Source organism: Pseudophryne corroboree, chromosome 5, assembly GCF_028390025.1.
Source record: "Pseudophryne corroboree isolate aPseCor3 chromosome 5, aPseCor3.hap2, whole genome shotgun sequence".
Taxonomy (NCBI): Eukaryota; Metazoa; Chordata; class Amphibia; order Anura; family Myobatrachidae; genus Pseudophryne; species Pseudophryne corroboree.
In genome coordinates, this window is record NC_086448.1 from 749,845,691 (window position 1) to 749,871,229 (window position 25,539).

The following is a 25,539-nucleotide window of genomic DNA, read 5'->3' on the forward strand; positions in this document are numbered from 1 at the left end:
ATATATATATATATATACATATATATATATATATATATATAGAATAAAACGACCTTACATGCTGTTTGCAATAATAAGAATAAAACACTCACTTCTGTCCTAAGGACTTGCTGTTTCTATACCTGGGCATAGCCATGGATGGAACGCAGTAGAGTAGACATTTCATTGACAGTTGTATAATAGAAGCCACATTAGCAAAAGCACAGAGAAGTGTTTAGGATTTCTGATTTTGTTTGTACCTCTGTGAACTATGGGGGTAATTCAGCATGGATTGTTATTCTGAGAGATTGCAGTTGTCTGCGAGTAGAAATTTGCCGCCCCGACAGATAGAAAAAACTCCCTGTGCAAATTTGCAAATGCATCGCAGATCGCTATCCACTCGCAGATGCATACGCAATTCCCGGAACATCAAAGAGTCTTTGCCGTCTGAGCAAATGTGAGTAGGTCTGAGGCTGCCACTCATCTGCGACTGAGATGGGCTGGAAGTGGTCTGCGCTGATGTCAGGGACCCTCCCCAAAAACGCCTGGGCACGCCTGCTTTTTTTCTGACGCATCCTGTCAGTCAAAGATTAGCTGCATTGTGTTTACAATCTGTATGCATTTCTGTCGTTATTACCCCTCGCGTGTGGGCAATGCGAATGCTATGCTTGCGCAGTCATTTGATAATCGCTCGATTTGCGATTTCTAACAATAGCGATCCATGCGGAATTAGGCCCTATATCCTCTAAAGAGCTATAAGAGCTCTGGTAACAGTGGTCCCAAGAATGTGACAGTACTTAAAGTTCTCCGCCTCATCACCCCTTTCAAAAACAGCCTCCTCGTCTGTTTTTTTCTAAATTGTTAATTATGTGGTGGATAAAGAACATTTTACAGCACTTTCAATAGCAGGAGGGTTCCTGCAGTTTGTACAAGTGGAGGACCTCTGTGAGTGCTGCATTCAGAGAAGTACACAGCAATTGTGGGCTTTAGTGATACATAACAGTTACTCAGGATTATACACTTTCAATAGAGTCAATTAGTGTCAATGAATCTCACAATGATGTCATTTATCTTACACATACTACAAGCAGGATCCTAAACAGGCCCTTTAATAAGACACAATGGAGACCGTGTTGTACAAATTCCACAACAGGGCTTTTTCTTCAGTCAATTTAAAACAATAGTGTGTAATGGGGCCTGGTGCAGGCTACCTAGTAGCTGGAAAATAAACACTTCCAAGAGTATGGTATGGTTCTAATTACATGTCTATTCACAGTGGAGTATATCAGCAGACATTCCTGCAAGGATTTGTATCAGGAAATGTGTAAATTATAGGGACATTAGAAGGCTGAGCATTTGGGAATATAAGAGACGTTAAGGGCAGGTTATGGAGCTGCAAACAAGGTGGGCCATGATGAGTGTAAGGCAGTTTCCAAGCAGTGGGCTGTGAACGGAGAAAGATTGGCTACCACTGGTGTAAGCCCATTGCTCTCTGCAGCAACTTTGGGGGTGAAAAATGTGGCTCTACCTGATGGGGGGAACTGGATGGGCCAGGATACTGTAATACGCCTCATTGTGCCCACATGCAAAAGACAATGGCCCTCATTCCGAGTTGATCGCACCGAGCAACTTTTTGCTGCTGGTGCGATCCACTAATCTCCACTTTTGGGGGAGTGTATTTTAGCATAGCAGGTCTGCGAACGCTTGTGCAGCCCTGCTATACTAAAAAAGTTTCCTGCAAAACAAGATCAGGGTAAGAGTTACTTACCCTGTGCGACGGATCCAGCGATGAAGGCCCCGGTCCTGACGTCAGACATCCGCCCACCAAACGCCTCGAGATGCCTGCATTGGACTCACCATGCCTTGAAAACGGGGAGTATCCGCCCCAGAACGCCTCCCGCCTGTCCATCTTCTTGCGATTGCCGCTGCAATCACATTTGTTGCTGGCGGCATCGTTGCCTGGCGACAATCGTCGCCAAGCAACGACGCACAAGCGCAATGCATCCGCCACGCATGCGCATTTCCGACACGTTCGCCCTGCAGCAAAGAACCGCTGCGTGCGAACGTGTCGGAATGACCCCAAATGTTCTGGTTTTATGTGATGATATTTTAATGAGCCTCAAGACCACACATTTGGGGGGTTATTCACTGTTTTGAAGGGTACACGCAGAGCTGTTTTCATCACTGCGGGGGAGATGTATAAGACCTCGGAGAGAGATAAAGTGGAAAGCGATCAAGTACCAAGCAAGGCAGCTTCTAATCGCTGTGTTTGAAAAATGACAATTACGAGCTGATTGGTTAGTCCTTTATCTCTCTCCACTTTAACACTTTCCAAGCGTTGATAAATCTATTTCTCTACAAGTTATCTCTTTCCAAGGTTTGATACATCTCCCCCTGGGCGCAGCCAAACTGTTTATATCCTGCATGTGATAAACAAGCCATCATTATTTATAAGTTATAACATACCAGCCAAATAGCAAATAAAAATCCCCTTGCTAATCATCCATGGAGGGAGTAAATCACTGCTTCTATCTTGCAGAAAGTGGGAGCACATTAGACCTACCTGTTTAGGAAATCCAGAAGTTGCTCTGTTTTTTTGTTTCTTGTTACTTTCTTAAAGCTTTTCAGTCTCATGTTTATCCAATTACTCAGTAATATACAAGTCTGTTTGCTAAAAGCTAATGTTATACAAAGTTATAACACTTCTCATGTCAAGAGGAATCGTTGCTTCATCTTATATATTATTTAGCAGAACCGACTTGACTTAACATAAAAATCAACTGTGTATATATATTATTAAAATTATCCTTTATTTATATGGCACCACAAGGGATCCGCAGCGCCCAATGACAGAATACATAAACAAATATGCAAAACAGGAAACAGGGTACATAAACAAAACTATATCAGCAGATGGCACTGACATAAGTATCAGGGTAACAGTAAACCGCGGGATTTGGTGCCATCAAAGATGGTTTAAGTAGGAGAAGGAAAAGCACATGATGGAAGAGGACATGGTTGTGAGAGCTTACATTCTAAATGGGAGGGGCACACAGACGGGGGTGACACAGATTGGATAGACAGTGAGAGTGGAACAGAGGGTTAGTATAAGATTTGGCTGGGTTTGGTGAAGAAGTGCGTCTGGAGAGCCCGTTTGAAGTTTGTATAGAGGTGGAGAGTGTGAGGAGGAGAGGTAGAGAATTCCAGAGAAAGGGAGGAGCAGCACGTGAAAAATCTTGGAGGTAGGAGTAGATATATATACAGAGATATAGATAGATAGATAGATAGATAGATAGATAGATAGATAGATAGATAGATAGATAGATAGATAGATAGATAGACTAGAACCCATGGGGACCGGAGGGGCGTGCTGCACTCACCCTCCCCGCCGGGATCCCGGCGTCGGTATGCTGCCGGGATCCCGGCGTCGGTATGCTGACCGGCGGTCTCCTGACCGCCGGTCAGCCGTACTACACCCGTGCAATCCCTCTGCTCTCCAACCCTACCTCCTACACTGTAAACAAGTATATGATAAGAAAGTAGAGGAACTCAACCTACAATTGGCAGGAGAAGTGGTGCAGAGAGTGGTGGCATGGGCGGGAACTTTTTGTACACATAGGGGAGAATTCAAATGTTTGAAATGTCAGTTGGGCGTCTGTTTTATCCTATCTAATAGACAGGAGAAAACAGACACCCAACCGACTTTTCAAACATTTGAATTCCCCCTATAAATTTTACTGTATCTGAGGATACAGCTGAGGATGATCATGCTATCAATGGACTGGCTAAGTATGGTTTGCATCAGGCACTGTCACATAATGTACAAAGACCATTCCTGTACATATATTTAATAGATGAATTTTGTTTTAGTCAATTAAATTAGTCTTATGGGAAAGTTTTAAATGAGATCAATGTGCCTTTAATAAAGTCTCACATATTCAAAATTATGTCACAGTGGTGGTTTATTTATCTATCCTTGTGTTATATACTTGAAAGAAGAAAAAAATGATGAGACAGAAAAACGGTTTTATCTCAAAGAAAAGTTTAATAATATGGTAATAATTTTAATAGTATCCAGTAATATGTATGGTAAAATGGTTTTGAATATTAATTTACCTCAGGAAATCTTTCAGTTTGTAGATATTTGAAATATATTGAGGTAGACAGTTACACTTGAATCTGAAAGTGGCACAGAACATGGGGGAGATTTATCAAAGCTTGGAGAGAGATAAAGTGGAAAGAGATAATGTATCAACCAATCAGCTCCTAACTGTCATTTTTCAACCACAGCCTGCTAAATGACAATTAGCAGCTGATTAGTTGGTACTTTATGTCTACCCACTTTATGTCTTCCCGAACTTTGATAAATCTCCCCCATTGTAATAATAGTTAAGGAAGATTTAACACTAAGCAACATTTGACTAATGAATGCTTAACCCTGTACATTTCAAATATAAACTTTTCCACACAAAAAAAATATTACACATTTTAACATTTTGAGTGCATATTAATATTATTATTTATAACTATGATATATTTACATTAACCTTCTATCTTTCAGGGGCACATAAGCACATTGCAAGGCCTCTGTCAGACATGTTTTTTTCCCCATGGAATGCAGTTGTTAAATTCTACCCGGCCTAAAATATTTTTAAATAAGAAATATTTACAACTTTGCCATGAACAACAATGCATTATGGGGAAAAAAATGTGCATTTACATTATATCTTAGCCGTGCATGTTCTCTGGGAGTATATAATTAGCATGCGTTGCTTACCAGTCTGTAACTTTAAAATCAGGTATGAATTATTCAGTTTATATGACATAGACATAGCAGATATGGTTCAAGGGTATGTATGTTCAGAAGTGCAGTTTTTGGGGACAAGAAAGGCATAGACATCAATCTGACCCATTTTATCCAGGAATTATTTGTCTTCTCCCAAGTACGGTTTTATATTAAATATTAAATGGAGGCCAGTTAATTCAGTAACAAAATCTGCCAAATGTGGGAACAGATAATTATCTTCAGATTCACGTCTCTTATAAAGGGGCAAAGCCAAGATTTTGTTATAGTGAAAGTAGGGTTGCCAGGTTATCTGACAGGTGCAGGTTTACTAGAGATTCCTCTAGCTTCTTAGATCTGTGCTACAACTAGCTGCCTTTCATTTTAAGGAAAAAAATTAAATATTATAAAACAAGTCCATTTATTTCTTCCACTCTTGATTGAGCATTTTGATGCTGCAAACCCAAATTCGCCAAGACAGTGGAAAGATAAACAAGCAAAACCCCTGTATATCATATGAAATACAAATACTACTAAAAAATGGTTCGGAATGTCAAATTCTCCAAACCCATGAGGTTATTGATGCTATTGTCCAAAGCAGAAAGTGGACACAGCTGGTGTGAGGTTCTGCTATCTGCTCTTGAATCTATACAAGAGGAGGTCACTTCATGGTTGGCTAAGAAGAAACAGTGGCTCTTAAACCTGTCTTTCACTTTAAAAGCTTTATTAGTGATAAACACCTTTCACAGCCTTAGGTAGACATTTGCTCTGCCCCAGAACTTCTGTCTAGATGACCAAGAACCCAACACAGATTCATCCTATTTCACTGTACTCACCTGGATCTACTCATATTGAAGGGGGATATGTAGGGAAGGAAGGCAAAATTCAGGGAGAGTATGCAGCGCTGACAAGTCAATACCAGTTTCAACAATTTCTTTGTCAGGTTTTATAAATTACTATAGGTTAATTAATGAGGGGGACGAATACTATGTCATCAATCCAAGGTAAACTATATAATACGTGGGTCAAATGTGACCTCAATTTGGACTGGTTGGTGGCAAACCTCTGCCCTAGTTCTACCACACAATATCTAAAAGTTGTGTAGTACTCCGAGAGGTGAAAAAATGGGGTCCCCTAGTGGAAAAACTGGGCAGGTTCTAGAAAATGACCTGCATGCTGAATGCTGCACTTATGCAGATTTACAGATGCAACTGAGTTTGTTTCCATAATGCCAGTATATTTCATGAGACCTGACAGCCCTAAATAAAAGCCATTATGTTTTTTTGCCAGTAGTGCATATAACATAGAGGGTAATTCAGACCTGATCGCTAGGCTGCGTTCTCGTACAGCAGGTCACCAGGTCTAAACTGCGCATGCGTATGCACCGCAATGCGCAGGTGCGTCGCACAGGTACAAAGCAGATCGCCACTCAGCGATGGGTTTGTGTGAAGAATCCATTCGCACAGGCATTCACAAGGAGATTGACAGGAAGAAGCTGTTTGTGTGTGGCAACTGACCGTTTTCTGGGAGTGGTTGGGAAAACGCAGGCGCCGCGTCTCCATGCATTTGCAGGGAGGGTTCCTGACGTCAATTCCGGTCCCGGATAGGCTGAAGTGATCGCAGCGGCTGAGTAAGTCCTGGGCTGTGCAGAGACTGCACAAGATCTGTTTGTACGGTTCTGCTACACATGCGATCGCACACTTGCACAGCTAAAATACACTCCCCCTGTAGGCGGCGACTATCTGTTCGCAGCAGTGCAAAAATCGCCTGCTAGTGATCAGGTCTGAAATTAGGCCCCTAGATTCAGAATGTCACAAGCTAGACTTTTAATATTGGAAACTCTGGTAGGGATATTGGGCCCCTTTCTGGATCATACACAGTTCTGTGTACGGCTGCAACTAGTAAATTTTATCAAACCGTGCATGCGGCATAGCGAGTACACACATCATCCCATGCCTCCGTGCCATTCTAAGGGCCTAATTCAGACCTGATCGCTCCTGTGCAAATTTGAAGAGGTCTGAGATCAGATAGTAATCGCCCATAGAGAGTGAAAACACGCCCCGTGCAAGTGTGCGAATGCATGTGTACACCGTGCGAAAATGTCGCCAGACAGTGGACAGCTGCAAATCTGTTCGCAACTCACTGATTTTTACAGTCTGTGCATAGCCCAGAACTTACTACTACAGTGCGATAGAATCAGGCTGTTCGGGCCAGAGCTGACACAACCTCCCAGAAAACGCTTGGGAACGCCTGCATTTTTGCTGACACTCCCACAACACCCACAAATGCCCTCTACACGTCAATCACCTTGCGTACGCCTAGCGATAGAAATGTTTGCACCATTCTGTCGCTGTTTGGCCTCGCGCCTGCGCATTGCAGTGAATACGCATGCGCAGTCATTCGATAATCAGCCGTTGTGAGATTTCGCACAACAGTTATCAGGGCTGAATTAGGCCCTAAGTCTGTGTGGGAACTGCAAGGATGCGGATGCATGCAAGAGAATTGTTGCGTGGCAGCATCGTGGTGTGTAGCCAGAGTTGCGTATGCCGTCGGATCTGTTGCAGATGGATCTCTTGCACCCAGCATTGGGTAGGTATAAGTGCCAATACTAGAGATAACTCATACTGCACCTGCACAGTACGGGTCCTGCCCATGCACAGTTTTCAGATTATCGGAAAATTGTGTGATTTCTCTCTTATCTGAATGAGGCCCACTATCTCCTGGCTGGTAGAAGAGCATGTCCGCAGCTGTGAGCTGAACAACAGCAGGGAAACCATAGCTTACTCAGCCTGACTTGCTGTTTTAGTGCTCTTGCAAAGAAAAATATATTCATTGCAATTTGCAACTACTTTAATCTAAGTCATACATTGCTTTGTTTGAAGATTTTTCAGACTGAGACTTAGAATCCACTTAACTGGTAATTATCATCTTGCACAAATCTTTTTCTTCTTTCTTTGGCCCCAGGCTCATTTGGGCTGTAATCTTACAGGAATGTTGGGAAAACTAGTGACACCTTTTACTATCCATGGGAAAATGTATTATAAGACATCTTTATATGTAGCTATTATCATTTTCTTCTCCCCTATATCTCACCTTTATCTCCTTACAAAACTTCTCTCATGTACACTTTTTTGCACTATTCCTGAAGCCCCATCTTAATGGTTTATTTTAGTCCAATCAAATATGTGACGCATACAGCCACATTGTGGGGAAGGTACTAATTGAAGGTATCTGCTACAATGATTACAACTGGACTACTAATGGTTTTTAATGCAAATTGGCAGCACATATCACCCTACTATTTAAGCACTGGCAATTGAATCCACATGCATGTTGTTATCAACCAACCATATTTATCAACCAAACACATCCGCCTTTTTTACCTTAATTATAGTGTTCTACTCCCCGAACCTACTTCCATGTGATATTGGGTGATGGCCTCATTTTCTGCTCTCGTTATTGCAACTGTTGAGGGCCAAATTGGCAAAATTATTAGATCAGGCGGCTGAGCCAATGTAGGGCTCAACTTAAAGCCTATGTGGCTTGTGATCTCCATAATCCCGATAAGGAAGTGCAACAGGTGGTGGTTACATTTAAAATTGTCTACTATAATAAGTCTTAAATTCAATAATATTTTTATTTCTCTGGCTTGGCAATTTGGTTCAACCTGGAGTTTTAACAAATGGGATCAGTTTGAGGGTTTATGCACATTTAATAAAGATCCCAAATGTACTTTTCCAGCGGTTTTTCCAATAGGGGTCATTTTCAAAGAAAGATAATTTATTCACCCAGATTACCAGGGTTAGGAGAGAAGAAATCCTATAACTGTTATGTTTGGCATACAAAACAAAGCATGTACTAGGTGTCAAATATGGCCCTTATAATATACTGTATTGTTTTCAAGATAAACTCTCTGCTACAGTGTGTCTAGGCCCTTATGTCTCCTGCAGTTATGTTCATCTTTGATGGGTTGTTGGTCTTGAGCCCTCTAGCTATGACTGGACCAAGTGACGCGTTATCTCACCAACATCACCGGAATTTTTAAAAAGATAGAGCAAAGACTTGACCGCACTACACAGGTGTGGGCTGGATGTACCATTGATTCCGTGTCAATGGCTCACAATAGATGGAGGAAGTTGAAAAAGAGGACCAACCAATGTGCACTCTACTAGAGAATGTATCTAGCAAACGATTGAAGTTAGGAAAGTAGTTATATTTGTGAAATAGATAAATTGGTTCTATTTTGCATATGAAAAGAAACCCCCCAATAAAGTGGAGTTTTCATTTAAGTGGCTGAAAACTGAAAGATGTGGCTCACAGATGAACATAATTGCACTATGTATACTTCACGAGAGTTTGATTTGAAATATGTTCCCTCATTATTTAGTTTATTACTCTTCTGATTCTTTCTCAATCTCAAATTCTCCATAGGATACCTCACTTCTACCACCACCGACCCTCGTCACCTCACCCCCTTCCTATTTACTCTTCATGGTCCAGGTATTGTGCACAGCACATTACACCCCCCTTAGAAGCAACACATACCATTACATAGCTCTGTGATAAAGAAGGTAGCGGGAATTTCAGAAAAAAACTTTTATTGGGGCCTCTCTGGTTAACTGCCTCCATTACTCTCCGCATGCCAGCCCATGAAAAGGACAAACTATTGCTTTCCTGTAATCTTAAATGGACTCAGTTTGAACAGGTGCCTGTCACTGCATCTTGTGTACACTCCAAAAATCAACAGACAAGCTAGCAACATAATCCTTTGCTATCCAGACGTGACCCTCTCTACTGGGTTTGTATGGCTTTGGGTCTAGCAGATTTGTTTTTTGTTTGTTTTTTAAGTGGAGGATGGAGGGTTTTGACAAAGTACCACCATAACATCCCCTCCACCTACATTGACCATACCACCATAACATCCCCTCCACCTACATTGACCAGTTCTGTAACCTGAACCTTGTACAGATCTGTAATCAGACCACTCATTCCCCAATAAATCTATTTTCTTGAACGTTTGATACCACCAGTAATTCATCTATACAACCCCATTCCAAATGAAGGATCAGATAATAATGCAATTTCTTTCAGTGAAGTTCTAAAAATATGACCTAAATTATGTTGTAAGCAGCTGGCATTGTTCACCCTATTGGAGGAATCAAATTGCTTTGCTTGTAAAATGTCTGTGAGCAGCACAGTCCATGCAATGCCATCACTGACCAGTAGTGCCTAGTTTGCAGCCAATGATAAATCCTGCTAGGGTAAGGGGCATGCCAGGCACAGGTTACTACTCACTCTCACTTATTGAAGTTTTACCCAACTCCGTCCTGGGCCAGCCCTCTCTTGTCCTTGAGTTCTCTTATATTCTCCATCATATTCTACTATGACACTGAGAACATCTAAACCCACTGCTACCTGCAGCCACAAGACTCTACAACCATATCTTCATATTGTTTATAGACCACGTTATTACCCGCATCAATGTATAGAATACTGATAGGAGTCAATTTTGTTGGCACACAACAGCTTGGAGGGGTAGATCCTGGGTCCATAGAGTTCATTAGTGTCTGGATAATGGCATGGTTTGTGGGCTCCAGGTGAGACCTCAAAGGAAAGTCACAGACACCCTCACAGTGATGGGCTTCATATTCTAATGGGGCTATAATCCAATCATCCCATCCCAATTCCTTAAAATTCACATGGAGTGGTTTTTTGCTGCACCTCACTCGAGATTTCCTTCCATGTCGTTTGCCATGACGACTATTAAAAGTTGTCCTTCTCTTTCTCTTGGTTTTAAATTGAAATTTGGCTTCTTTTTCCCAACCTTTGGCTGAATGGACCTGTTCCTTTAGCTCATTATAGAGATTTTTCCTTTTGGACTTTGTGAACACCACTAAAAGTGTTTTTTCCTGATAGGACTTAGGTTTCCTGGCCAAGCCTAGTCCCCTTAGATTCACCTCCAACCCAGAGGTGCTTGATGTGGCCTTTAGCTCCAAGCAGAGCTGTTTTCTGGCTGCGCTCAGGCTGTGCAGACTTTTCCACACATCAAACACTTCCCAGCCAGGCAAAATAGTATCCCGCAGGTCCAGTGTCCTGGCATCCAATGGGGCTTGGGATGTGCAGGATGATATCTGCAGGTGGTACAGCCCCAAAGGGGCTTTGGCCAGCTCCATGGGAGCTTTCCGAAAGATCCTCAATTCAGCTCCCACCAGCTCCTCTTTGTCTGACAGCGTGGACACATCAAACAAATACCTCTGTCTTCTAGCAGGAGAGTGGGAGAGATCGTCTGCAAGATAAAAGAAAAAAAATTGCTGTCAATTTCACTTAAGAGTCTGGAGCTCCTACTGTCTACCTGGCTAAGATGTAGTGTAACTACCAGGTACTCAAATCCCTTCATCTTATCATTTTGAAAGGGAGCAGGGCTCAGCCTCAAAACTATATCAAAGCTTATGAGTCTATTGCAGTCATGTGTATTTAATTGCAGAAAAACAATGCTTTCAACATTTACAGCATACTCAGGAATCCTATTTCTCTCATGAAGTTGTGGAACTACAAGTCCCATAATAGCTGAAATACATACATTGGTCTTGTAACACCAAAACAATTAACAAAAAATGCTTTCAGGACTTGCTATAAGCTTCATTTTGACCCTCTTTGACACTCAGCACTGTACACACATGACAACACACTGCCTTTGTGCTATGGAATATTTACGGCACATAAAACATACTCTCCTATTCACACCAGTGTGGACAGAGGGGGCAGCTCAGTCCTGATAAAAGCACGGAAAGCACACAGCTCCCAAAGGGGGCTGCTGCTAGTGACCTGTTTACAACCAAGGCTGCAAATAAGAACTTACTGCCACCTAGAACTATTGAGCAGTGGGAGACTTCACAAACGGCATCAACTCATAGTGCATAGCTTAAACCCCACAGGAGTCAATAGAAGATACAATAAATACTTGCTACACAATTCATCAGGAAAGAATGTGGCAGGGTCTACAGGACGTCAAATAAGATTAATTAATGGACTGAGTACAACTTGCTGCTCAACCTTTCCTATAGCAGCAGTGCCCTCCGGCAAACAGGAGGTTAAGTAAAGCTTGTATGCCCTTGTCTGCAAATGTCACTGCTAAATGTAAATGATTTTTAACACACAAAAGGGTCTGGAGACATGTTTTTTACAGCACACTGAGAATGGGCAGAGTTGAGTTTGTATATGGAACAAATATAACAGTTCTCTGCGTCAATGGTATATTCATATTGGTTAATACAGGGTTAATATCTGTTGCTACATTTATTATTATTATTATTATTATTATTATTATTATTATTATTATTATTATTATTATTCGTAGAAGTTGTACTATTGTAGTAATAATAATAATAATAATAATAATAATAACAACAATAATAAAATGTATTATTATTATTATTATTATTATTATTATGATGCTAAAATATTCTTCTTCTTATTATTATTATTATTATTATTAATAATAATAATAATAATAATAATAATAATTTTCTATTATTATGTTCTGCTTCCAATTATTATTATTTTTCTATTGCTCTTTACTGTTATTTACAACCATATTTCCCAAACCTTCAGTCAAAATTTCGTCAATTTAATTTTAGGAGAAACATATGCACTGTGTGTGAATCTATACTTACAATACTTAATATAAGTAAATATTAGCATACACGGAGAATGACTGCAAATTCCATGTTGCCAGTTCTGCGCCGGTACCACAAAACACATGAAAAAAAGCCACAAATAATAAAACAAAAAAAAGAAATACAAAAAAATCTAGTACTCCAAATTATAGAGAGACAACCTTTACAGTGTTTTTTTATTTGTTAAGTTTAGTCTTTAAATATTGGACAGAATTTCATCCCTTAAGTCTCGTTAAATTTGCATGTACAGAATACTGGTGCACAGAGCAGCCAGGGCAACCCTTAAACTCTCTTTGGGAAATATTTTTTTTTTTAAACTACACTTTTATAGCTTTGACCTAGTTTTGCCACAGGAAACTCCAATAAACAGACACACTTCACTTGAATTTTTATATAAATATATTTAACCACTTAAAACCGACATTTAATAAAGACTCGCATGGGTGAAGAAAGAAAAACCTCCTGACAAATCATAACATCAACCTTATAAAAATACATTATTTATGTAATGTGACTTTTAGGGTATGCGCCTGTTCTCTACATAGAAAATAGTTATGGTCATAACATTCCCCCCCACCCCCCTGCTGTAACCTCATTCATTCAGCATTCCTGCTCTCACCAAGATCATCGCCTTCAAAGTACTGGGATACGGGGAGGAAATCGCGTTTGTTTAGTCATTTTTAAGACAAGTCTAATTTCGTTTAACTAAACCCAGATGTATAATATTTAGCCAATCTATCCACACGCATGTAAAATACACTTGACAAAAAAAACAAATTTAAAAAACAAAAACGATTAAATAAAACAAGAGATTTCAGGTAGGGTTTTGAGGCTTCCCACAGAAAGAAAACAAAAGCAATGTGTAATATTATATGATGCAAGAGAATACAAATTGTGTGTGTGTGTGTGTGTGTGTGTGTGTGTGTGTGTGTGTGTGTGTGTGTGTGTGTGTAGTACAAATATATACATATGTATATATCGATATATAGATATTTACTAAGATATGTAGATATTTACTATTGTGTGTGTGTGTGTGTGTGTGTGTGTGTGTGTGTGTGTGTGTGTGTGTGTGTGTGTGTGTGTGTGTGTGTGTGTGTGTCAAGCTGAGATTCGTAGTTCCACAACGGCCGAAGAACTGGTAGGGGCTGTAGCTGATAGTGGCAAGCATTGCCTCTCATCTAGTGTATGTTGCCAGTGCTCTCCACTGGGCACGATAATGACAGATAACAGTGCCAATTTACAGTTATGCAGGTGCCACTTTGCTTGTCTGGCTGTGAAAGTATTCATTATCAGCAGAGCATTGTGAGGGCAGAGCACAGAGCAGAGCCTGTTGCTCTGCCACTCTGACCTGCACTGAAGCCTTCTTGTTCCCTACAATGCCAGATATTCATGTCTTTGGTTTGACCATCCAGTCATAGGGGAATTTCCTTCCAGTTTACAGCAATATCTTATCAAGAGAAAAGCAGATAATGTGAAAAGGAATGCCGAACTCCCCGTTGTAGGAGTCTTATGGCTGTGAGGAATCTCTATTCCCTATGCATGACAGGCAGCCGCCTCCCCCCACCCCCCCATACAGTGGCAGTTTATTTCGTCTCCCACATGGGACAGTTTTCCAAGCAATATTTTATTATTAGAGTTAATTGGGGGCAACGTCCGGACTTTGGCAAATATTCTCCCCTCCTTTGAATTGAAATTAAAGATGAAATTCTCAATTATATTATCGATATTGATTGAGTTTTACAACAAAGTCAGATTATTAACTGAACGATCAGTACTGTAATAGCAATTCCTTTATGCATTAACCCAACCTGCAAACAGCTATAATCTTATTTAATCTTATTTGTCTTTTTTATTCTCATGGGATAAAGTGAAACTATCGCAAATAATCTTCTGCACTGAAAATGGTGCCAAATCTGAAGGATGTTAGGTCGTTTTACACTAATGTAGCTATACAACAGAGATATGATACGTATAGCAAGAACAATGCTACATAAGTGATGTTTGTTATTCTTCCTTCTGCGAAATATTTTTGAATCGACAAGTACCATATAATCCTCCTTAGTGCTCCCTCGTTACAACATGATTCCGCAAGCGATTTGACAATTTGGAACCACAGCAATCTGAAATTGTTTTGAAATAAAAAATCCCAATCGTTTCCACTGTTTTATTTTAATGGTGATGAGTTTTCGGACGCTCCTTCGTTAAATGAGTTTGGAAAGGAAAAAATCAATGGACTGCTGAAGTGTCAGTAATTCCCATGGACAGGAGACGGTTAATGTACACCATAGTGTAGGCTAAATAATACACCATAAAGCTCTGACCATCACAGACATCTGATTCTAAACTCTACAGACATGTATGAGTCAGGGCAATATTTGCCGGATGTTCCATGTATACGTAGTTAGCATGCAAATCTCTGTACAGAGTACATTGCAGGTTGACAGTCACTGCACAGTGGGCCAGCTCTGATGGTTTACCAGTAATGTCAGCATGAAAGCTCGCAGCAATTCTGAACATGGCATTCTTGATACTGAAAGAGAGTCATGATTCGTTCCATCCTACGCTACACTGTGCACTACGCTGTGCACTACTCCGCACACTACACTTTATACTACACTGTGCACTACTTTGTACACTACACTGTACACACACTAAACTGTGCACTACTCTGTACACTACACTGTACACATACTACACTGTGCACTCCTCTGTACTCTACATTGTACACTTCTCTGTGCACTACACTGTGCACTACACTTACACTACACTGTGTACTACTTTGCACTACACTGTGCACTACTCTGTGCATTACTCTGTACAGTACACTGTGCTTAGTTTCATATCCCAAGGGTCAGTTATAAAGACAAAACAAACAGAATGAAAATTGTAGTTTAGCTATATTTAGTAAATATCCTGATAATTCCATTTAAATGTAAAGAACCACGATAAATGTATGTGTGTGTCTATAGATAAATAGATGATAGATAGATAGATAGATAGATAGATAGATAGATAGATAGATAGATAGATAGATAGATAGATGGATAGATTGACAAATAGATAATATAGAGAGAGGAAGGAGATATAGAAAGGAGAAATATACAGTAAGAAAGAAAGACGGGGAGAGAGAGAGAGAGAGAGAGAGAGAGAGAGAGAGATGGCGGTTGTGGGCCTGCCATCTCTGGGGTGCTATATAATTACTCGGGGGAGAGATTGGGGATATTTATAATGATGTGATCAGCAGTCCTCATCTACTTGTGTCCTATAGAAGCTGGCTGAGCGGTGAATTCCCCGGGAGACCTGTTCCCCCACTCGCAGATCAGGTACTGGGCTCTCAGCCAACTCATCAGTGCTCAAATCTTAACTCAAATTATTCCAAAACCGCCCTTTCAGGAATAATGTGCCAGGAGAGGAAGCCGTTCCTAACCACATGTAAAGGAATACAGCCGGTATACTTGTGTGATCAGACCTTGTGACCCGTTCATATAATTCCACCACTAGACTAAGAAAATATACAAAGGTCGTTTCACAAGATCTCTCCCCCTTCAGGAACATTATCCACTAACATTTCGTTCTGGACAAAATGGTAAATCAACATTTATGTTTATTTGAGCATCTAGATCATGGATTACAGGGGCTGCTACTATTCACAGCCAACCAACACATATACTACAGTATACAAGGAAACCTTGTAAGCCGAATGCAATTTTATTATTATTGTACATGTATTTGTTACAAAATATTATCCCATGACGTCAGTAGAATAATCACCCATGACATGAATTGTGTGACAGTCATCTTTATACATTATATCCCATCCCAATCCAAAAATGAATTATCCCCTTCCTGTACATTAATATTATCACCATTTCCCATACATCAGTAAGGTCACTGCTCTCAGGACACCTGCCCTACATTAGAGATACCTAGCATATAGACAAGGGTTTTGTTTTGTCTCTCCATCAGTTGTGTAACTATAAACCTCAGCAAGCCGTATGGATGGGAGTTGTGGGACTTGTGGGACTTGTAGTCCCACAGCAGCTGCAGGTTGCCTGAACTCACAGGCATATTTGTAAATCTCTCTGATTTACTTGTGAGCCCCAGTCACATAAATCTAGAGGTAATGACTGGCTAATGAAGCAAAGGTCTCACTCTGCAGGAGTGATACATGTTGGCAGGCAGTGCATAAATAACGCAGGCTGTAAGAACTAGGATTTATGGCTGTGCAAAACTTCGCTGCAGCCACGGTCAGCCTGTTCCTGGGCTGTTATTTACAGCCTGTGTCCATCACTATTCCGTGTGTGTGTGTGTGTGTGTGTGTGTGTGTGTGTGTGTGTGTGTGTGTGTGTGTGTGTGTGTGTGTGTGTGTGTGTGTGTGTGTGTGTGTGTGTGTGTGTGTGTAATAGATAGATATATGTACACACACACACACACAGACAGACAGATAGATAGATAGTAAGATAGATAGACAGATATAGATATACATATGTATATATACACACATATTATATATATATACACACACACACACACACACACACACACACACACACACACACACACACACACACACATATCTGGGGCCAAATGTAATAGAGTGAGAGTTTCAGAAAGTGAGAGATTTGGTAAGGGGTTTCAGGGTTTTTTTTAAAGTGGCAATCATTTACACTGCAAATCCAGGTTGATCTTGCTGTGTAAGTGATTGACACTTTAAAAAAACTGCAAAACCTTACCAAATCTCTCACTTTTTGAAACTCTCACTCTATTACATTTGGCCCATAGTGTTAGATGGTCCAGGACTGGGGGGTCAACTTCAAATAAATAAAATGATAGCTATAAGTTGCAGCAGTTGCAGCTCCAAGTGAAATCTTGATTGTTAAGGCCAGTACTCACCAGCCGATGTCAGAGAGATGTGTGCTGAGCGGTTCGCTCAGCACACATCTCTCCCGGCGCCCAGCACAGCGCGATCTGTGCTGAGCGTGCGGGGGGAGACGGGGGGCCGCTCACTTCACCCAGCGGGTGAAGTGAGCGACCCGCTAGATTGGCCTGCATGCAGGCCAATCTAGCAGCAGCGATAGCGATGCGCGGGGCTGCGCATCGCTATCGCTGAGGGGGCTACACACGGAGCGATCGTCTACACACGGAGCGATCGTGCTTAAAATCTAAGCAATCTAGTCAGATCGCTCCGTGAGTACCCCCCTTTAGAGTCAATATGTCAACAGAATGATCTGAACCAATGCAAATTTGAATGAATGAATAGTAATAATAATAATAATAATAATAATAATATGACTCGTTATTTTAGAATTAAACTGCGGAAAAACTGCGGAAAAACTGAACCAGATATAAAACACTGGGCGATGCAAAATGAACTGGTACAGTCTGCATACAGGACAATGTAATGTACAGTATACTGTATGTAGGCGGTGTATATATATGTGCTGGCTGAAAAATGCGCTGGAAGGAGCTATTCTCCCAATTTGCAGCTCCAGAATAAAACCTCCCCTTGCTTCTTTCACTACTTTAGCCGTCTGGTCTGAATTAGTGTTTTTATAAAGGCTCAAACAAATCGAATACAAGGTCACCAAAATAATTAACAGTAGAGAATTCCCTCCTTTCCCATTAAAATACTTAAATTTTATTTTACCCTTACCAATCACAATTCTCGGAGAAAACTACTGCATGCATTACAGCCCCTCAGCTCCCACCACCCACTCCCCGTACTACATAACACATATTATAAAGATGCGCAGACTTCATATCATAGCGCAAATTCGTAGCTGCGCTGCTTTAATGTCGCAAATAACAGAAACATTTTAACACTTAGAAAATTCTCTTAATTATTTGCACATTTCCCCAGTAGAATCTCAATTAAATCGGGGTACCCTTTAAAGATGATTTACTAGTTCTTTACTCTGTATTGCAATTGTGTAAATATTTCAATAATCCCTATTTGTTTTATATTGCTTCATTACTGGATTATTATTACTACATTTTAAGGTCAAGAATAACACTACGCATGATTATAAAAACTTTTTAGATACCATAGAATAAGAAATTGTTGTTTGTTTATTGAATAAATGATTACTTATTTTGTTTTACTATTATTATAAGATTATATCTGAGAGCAAAACAAACTGTATTAGTGTATGATATGCATATGAGGTTGAACCCCCTTTTATACAGCACGAGGTAGGTTAGGCTCAGGCGGTCACAGGGGGTATTTGCACCCCTCATCCCTGCACGCCTCTCTCTAGCAGCCCCTAATTGTCCTACTTTGCTCTGAAGTTCAATTTGCTGGGGGTCCTGTAGCCAGCAAGCACCATCTGCGTTTTAATGAGTTACTTCATGTGCCAACAGTAATTTTCTTACAATAAGCTAAAGTCCTGTCTGATCTTGCGACCATAACAAGAATCTAGTGTACAAAATATTTTTTTTTTCATCTCCTGACTTTTAAACTTTTTTACTAACAACACAGCAGTTATTCTCTGCAAATCTTCCTTAAAATGAGCTCATTAAAACTAACTTAAAAAAAAAAACTCTAAAGAAAAAATTAGAAGCAACAAGTTAACGAAACAAAACACATGACTTAATAAAATACCCCCACTTCATCTAAACTGATTTGGGTGTGGGTGAGAATATCTCCAGCTGTCAGTTCTGGGTTTGGTACCCTGATTCCTCATTGCCAGTAGAGTAAAACGTTCTCTTTAACTGACCAACTATTTGATTTATACTTTGTGGCTGCTGGGGAACTACTAGTCGCGGCGTGCCTTTGGCGGTGCATAGGTTGTCTAAGCCCAAACATAAAACTGTCAATCTGTTCTGCAATAGAAAATTCAACAATGGTCAAGTAAACATGTAGTTACACTGGATGATATAATGTTTCTGTGCAATTAGATAAATTTCACATGCAACTGACCCATTTTCACCCATACAGAAAAGAATGTTCTTTCAGCCAGCTAGGCTTTTATCTCATCCTGAAAAACGAAACTTATCTAATTGAGTCGTTTTTTGGAGGCTAATCTGTCTACAAACGGATTGACAGCAACCTTTCCCATCCAGAGAGGAGGCACCAATTAGCTGGGGGGTAAGCAGGAGGCAGCTAGGACTTCACAGGGGTGGAAGTCCTCTTGAAGTTCTTGGGGATGTGCCATAGGCTGGTCCCCCCACCCCTTCATTATGGAAGACTAGACAATATTTGATATGTTATGACATGTACACTCAATTAGATCATGTGCTCAAATAGTCCAATCAGTGGCTTGATGCTAAGCAACACTCAGAAGGTCCAGGGAAGAGGTCATGGCTTGTGACACATCAAATCAAAATCAAAGGAGGAAAGTGAGGCTGTGGCTTAGGGGACAGAGGAAGTGTAGGGGGTCTCTGAGAAGACTTCGGGATGCACGGAGGTGTTTCACCCTGTATAGAATGTCAATCACTGCTGATCATGAATGTAGCCTCCTAAACTTCTGTACTGACAACAGATCTCCGTGGAAGATTATTGGTGGAATAAAAGGCATCGCTCATTCACCCCCCTCCCATTTCCCCATCCCCTACACATACACCAGCACAAAATAAAATACAAACTAAAACCACACACAAACATGTAGAACTTGGAACATAGATGAACAATCCAGAAGTCCTTTGATATCACCATATACATAATTCTGGCATATCTTTGGGTTTTTATTTTACCCCAGCAAGATAATGGCTGTCTCCTAGCAGATCACAAAGCAAGCCCCTTGGGCAAAGAGGTCTTAACTAAGTTTTTTTTTTTTTTTAGTTTTTTTTTTTAATGGAAACTGAGACTAAATAACCAGCTCATATAACTACAAAGAAACCATGTGGCTTTTTCAAAGAGGAGTTGTGTCCTAAAATCAACATAAAATATAGTTAGTTAATTTGCTCTCCAGAGCTTTCAGCAGCTAATGAACCCCACTGACACAGCTCAGCTTGCTACACCTTCAGCAGTCAGGTTGCACGGGGGCAGGGGTGGGGTAGGGGGTGCATTTTGTGAAGAGAAGTGAGAGAGGGGGTCAGGGAAAGAATTTATAACCCTTATTAGAGCTCTGTTAATTAGTCTGCCTGTAATGACTTACATAAAATAGAAACGAAATAGAAGGCAAATGTACAGTATCATGTTTTATGACAGGGATTAGAGTATAATAAAATGTAATCGCTCTTTGAATTAATTTTTGATACTATATAAGCCTCAGCCTGCAATGCTCAAGCACTTTGGGGAGTTAAGTCACATAAGGGGTAAAAGAAGCACTGGAATTATACACAGCAATAGCCTGGGGGCCAGTAAAAACAATTGTGTATATGACCCACACATAAATCGCTAACAATATAACTGTATGCATCTCTTACCATTCAAGAACTGTGCTCTCAGGGTGTTGGAAATCTGATTTATTCCGGATTTTTTTTTATATATATATATATATATATATATATATATATATATATATTTATATATATTATCATATCCGGAAACATAATTCCACAGAAACATTATCTCGTCCAGTGTGACTTCGTGTTTACTTGACCATTATTGAATTTTCTATTGCAGAACAGATCCACTGTTGTATATTTGGGCTTAGAGAGTTATACAACCTATGCACCGTCAAAGGCACGCTGACACTAGTAGTTCCCCAGCAACCATAAAGTATAAATCAAATAGTTGGTCAGTTAAGGAGAGCGTTTTATTCTCCTGGCAATGAGGAATCAGGGTACCAAATGGATTTTATATATATATATATATATATATATATATATATATATATAGTGATCACAAAGTTTCAGGTGTCGATCTTTTATCAAAGCTCACCTCACCTGATATATAGGCTTTACAGTATATACTACTTTCCAACCGAGACAGCAACACTGGTTCTTATGGCCGGTGTTATACCTGGTAATCTCACTGATAAGATACACTCAGGCTGGCAAATGTTTACCCATATTCAATTTGAACTCTGTATTTGTTTTAAAGCTGGACTAGATAAAATAACCCTTCTTTCTGCTAAAATAGGATAAGACAGAAACACAAGACAAATAACATTTCCCTCCACTCCAAACTCATTGTTACTTCTTATCTGACTCCAAACATAGTGATAGGAATCTCTCTAATCATTTTTTTCCTGCTTTTTTTTTTAACAGTAACATAATTTTCAATCATCAGCCCGCCTGGTGATCAGTAATTATCAGCTGTAATGAGCAGGGTTATCACTAATAAGTGCACATAACAAACCAATTATATTTATTAAAGTATATCTGTCAGTTACAGGCAAGTTTTATCTCTCCATTCGTCCTGGAACTACAAATTCCAGCTTCACAGACAACAGGAGAGCTACTGATTAACTAGCTTGTTGCATATGTAAAGCAAGGGAAAGCTGGTATTTGTAGTTCCATTTCAGATGGGAGAGCCACAGGTGGGCAAATTCTGTAGCACATGTAAACCAGAGGCAGACTGGTACTTGCAGTTCCATTACAGCGGGAGAGTGACAGATTATGTGTAGCCTATAGAAACCGGAGGCATGCTGGTACTTTTAGTTCCACTGCAGTTTACCACTCTCTGTTATGTATAAACACCAGAGGCATACACTCTGTGTGTAGACTGGAATTATGACTATAGAACATCATATGTCAGGACTTCTCTGTAAGGGGGCACAGCTAAGGAAAGCTCCACAATGCATATGTGCGGGTCTGTGGCTTACCCCGGTGCCTGTCCACAAAGCCAGTGATGGTGTTGGCAGACTTGGAAGACTGGAAGAAGCTGGCATTGATCCCAAGTCTTTCAGCTGCAGAAAAAGTCCTGTAAATGGACAGCATGTAGTCGTGGGGCACCACTGGCACTGCCCGGCTGGCTGCTGGGGGCAGCGTGCTATCTCTGCGGTGCCTTCTCAGTGCCCTCTGCTGCTGTTGGTGGCTGGGGATGGATGCCTGCTGGCAGCAGGGGATATCCCAGAGGAAGAGGCAGAGCAGGAGGGCTGCAGGCAGGGAGCTCCGGTGTGCATCCATAGCAGCAGGCTGGTCACACAGATCCGGGAGAGAGGTGGAAGCACGGCCCTTCTGCAGCGATTCTCATCGGGCTCTGCTGCAGGGAGGGCGAGGAGCCCTAGAGCCAGGCGCGGGCACGCCCCCTGGTGCACGCCCTGTGCTGGTGTCTGCCGGGGAGGTCAGCGGTCACTGCCTAGATCAGCGTGGGCAAGGTAGACTTTCTATGGTGACAGTGAGGGTAGACTGGCAACATAACCCTGTATAGTGACAGCAGACTGGCAACATAACCCTCTATAGTGACCGCAGACTGGCAACATAACCCTGTATAGTGTCCGCAGACTGGCAACATAACCCTGTATAGTGACAGCAGACTGGCAACATAACCCTGTATAGTGACAGCAGACTGGCAACATAACCCTGTATAGTAACAGCAGACTGGCAGCATAAACCTGTATAGTGACAGCAGACTGGCAACATAACCCTGTATAGTGACAGCAGACTGGCAACATAACCCTCTATAGTGACAGCAGACTGGCAGCATAACCTCCTATAGTGACAGCAGACTGGCCGCATAACCTGTATAGTGACAGCAGACTGGCAACATAACCGTGTATAGTGACAGCAGACTGGCAACATAACCCTGTTAAGTGACAGCAGACTGGCAACATCACCCTGTATAGTGACAGCAGATTGGCAACATAACCCTGTATAGTGACAGCAGTTTGGCAACATAACCCTTTATAGTGACAGCAGACTGGCAGCATAACCTTGTATAGTGACAGAAGACTGGCAACAAAACCCTGTATAGTGACAGCAGACTGCCAACATAACCCTGTATAGTGACAGCAGACTGGCAACATAACCTGTATAGTGACAGCAGACTGGCAACATTGCCCTCTATAGTGACAGCAGACTGGCAACATAACCTGTATAGTGACAGCAGACTGGCAACATTGCCCTCTATAGTGACAGCAGACTGGCAGCATAACCTTGTATAGTAACAGCAGACTGGCAGCATAACCCTGTATAGTAACAGCAGACTGGCAATATAACCCTGTATAGTGACAGCAGACTGGCAATATAACCCTGTATAGTGAGAGGGACAGCAGACTGGTAACATAACCCTGTATAGTGAGAGTGACAGCAGACTGGCAACATAGCCCTGCATAGTGACTGCAGACTGGCAACATAACCCTCTATCGTGACAGCAGACTGTCAATATAACCCTGTATAGTGACTGCAGACTGGCAACATAACCCTCTATAGTGACAGCAGACTGGCAACATAACCCTGTATAGTGACAGCAGACTTGTAGCATAACCCTGTATAATGAGAGTGACAGCAGACTGGTACCATAACCCTGTACAGTGACAGGAGACTGCCAACATAACCTCCTATAGTGACAGCAGACTGGTAATATTACTTTCCATAGGGACAGCGGGAACAGACTGGCAACATAACCTTCTATGGGATCCGGTCAGATTCCCTGCGGTTGGGATCCCGGCAGTCACAATGCAGACGCCGTAATCCCGACAGGACTCGCAATGCCGGTGACGGCATCCCAACAAGGTACATAACACCAGACCCGGGATCCTGAAAGATCATCTGTGGGGCCGCCGGAGAGGTAAACCACGGGGAGGGGACAACGACTTAAGTTTAAAGGTTTAGGCTGCGAAGGGAAGGTTAGGGTTAGGCTACGGGGAGGAGGGGTTGGGTTTATGATGTGGGAAAGGGGGGTTAGGTTCAGGCACCATCACAGAGGGTTAGGGATAGGTTAGGGGGAGGCAGGCTTAGGTTTAGGCTGTGGGAAGGGAGGGTTAGGGGGCCATGGAGGGGGGGGGATAAGTATACTTACCTTCCCCATGTTGGGATTCTCACTGTCGGGATGCCGCAGTCAGTATTCTGGCCGCTGGCATCCCGAGCGCCGGCATGTCGAACCCGATCCGTTAACATGTCGGCATGGACAGCATGGAAACATTTAACATGCTGACATTCACTATGTCAACACTAACATAATGTTGATGTGGTCAGAACATTGTGAGAATCATTAACCATAATGTCGACAGCCGATTTTAGGGTTAGGGTTAGATTAAGGTTAGAGTTAGGCTGTGGTTACGGTTAGATTATAGTTAGGGTTAGATTATGGTTAGGGTTAGGATGTGGTTACGGTTAGATGATGGTTAGGGTTTGGTTGTGTTTAGGGTTAGATTATGGTTAGGCAGTGATAAAGTTTAGATTATGGTTAGGGTTAGGTTTCGGTTAGGGTTAGATTATGTTTAAGGTTAGGTCACAGTTAGGGTTAGATTATGGTCAGGGTTAGACTGCAGTTAAGGTTAGATTATGGTTAAGGGTTGGATGCAGTTAAAATTAGATTATTGCTAGGAAGGTGTTGGGGTTGGATTATGGTTAGGGTTAGGCTGCAGTTAGGGTTATATTATAGTTAGGGTTAGGCTGTGGTTAGGGTTAGATTATGGCTAGGCAGCGGTTAGGGTTATATTATCGTTAGGGTTACGCTGCAGTTAGGATAAAATAATGGTTAGGGTTAGGCTGCAATTAGGGATAGATTATGATTAGTCAGTGGTCAGGGTTAGATTATGGTTAGGGTTAGGCTGCAGTTAGGGTTAGATTATTGCTAGGCAGCGGTTAAAGTTAGATTATGGTTAGGGTTAGGCTGCAGTTAGGGTTAGATTACTGTTGGGCTGTAGTTAGGGTTAGGTTATGGTTAAAATGCATTTAGGGTTATATTATGGTTAGGCAGCGGTTAGGGTTAGATTATGGTTAGGGTTAGGTTGCGGATAGAGTTAGATTATAGTCAGGCAGCGATTAGGGTTAGATTATGGTCAGGGTTAATATATCTTTAGGGTTAGATTATGGTTATGGCTAAACTGCAGTTAGGGTTAAATTATGGTTAGGCTGTGGTTACGGTTAGATTATGGTTAGGGTTAGGCATCAGTTTGGGTTAGATAATAGTAAGGGGTAGGCTGCAATTAGGAATAGACTAAGGTTAGTCAGTGGTCAGGGTTAGATTATAGTTAGAGTTAGGCTGCGGTTAGGGTTAGATTATGGTTAGGGTTAGGTTGCGGATAGAGTTAGATTATAGTCAGGCAG

General features: G+C 41.4%; 1 protein-coding gene across 1 annotated transcript; it reads right to left on the reverse strand.

Annotated features, from left to right (window-relative positions):
* Positions 1–4,056: 4,056 nt before the first annotated feature.
* GDF6 (growth differentiation factor 6) lies at positions 4,057–22,508 on the reverse strand. The gene is made up of 2 exons (XM_063924141.1): positions 22,149–22,508; positions 4,057–11,048 (listed from the first exon to the last, which is right to left on the reverse strand). Exons 1-2 carry the CDS (start codon positions 22,450–22,452, stop codon positions 10,174–10,176), a joined length of 1,179 nt encoding a protein of 392 aa, XP_063780211.1. The 5' UTR covers positions 22,453–22,508; the 3' UTR covers positions 4,057–10,173.
* Between the last annotated feature and the right edge of the window lie 3,031 nt (positions 22,509–25,539).

What these genes read in the sequence shown, in the direction of transcription:
- GDF6 (XM_063924141.1), bottom strand. Translation starts at nt 22,452, where the DNA reads ATGGATGCACACCGGAGCTCCCTGCCTGCAGCCCTCCTGCTCTGCCTC. An exon ending in CTTTGTGGACAGGCACCGGG is followed by an intron (nt 11,049 to 22,148) that starts GTAAGCCACAGA and finishes TTTATCTTGCAG; the next exon opens with ACGATCTCTCCCACTCTCCT.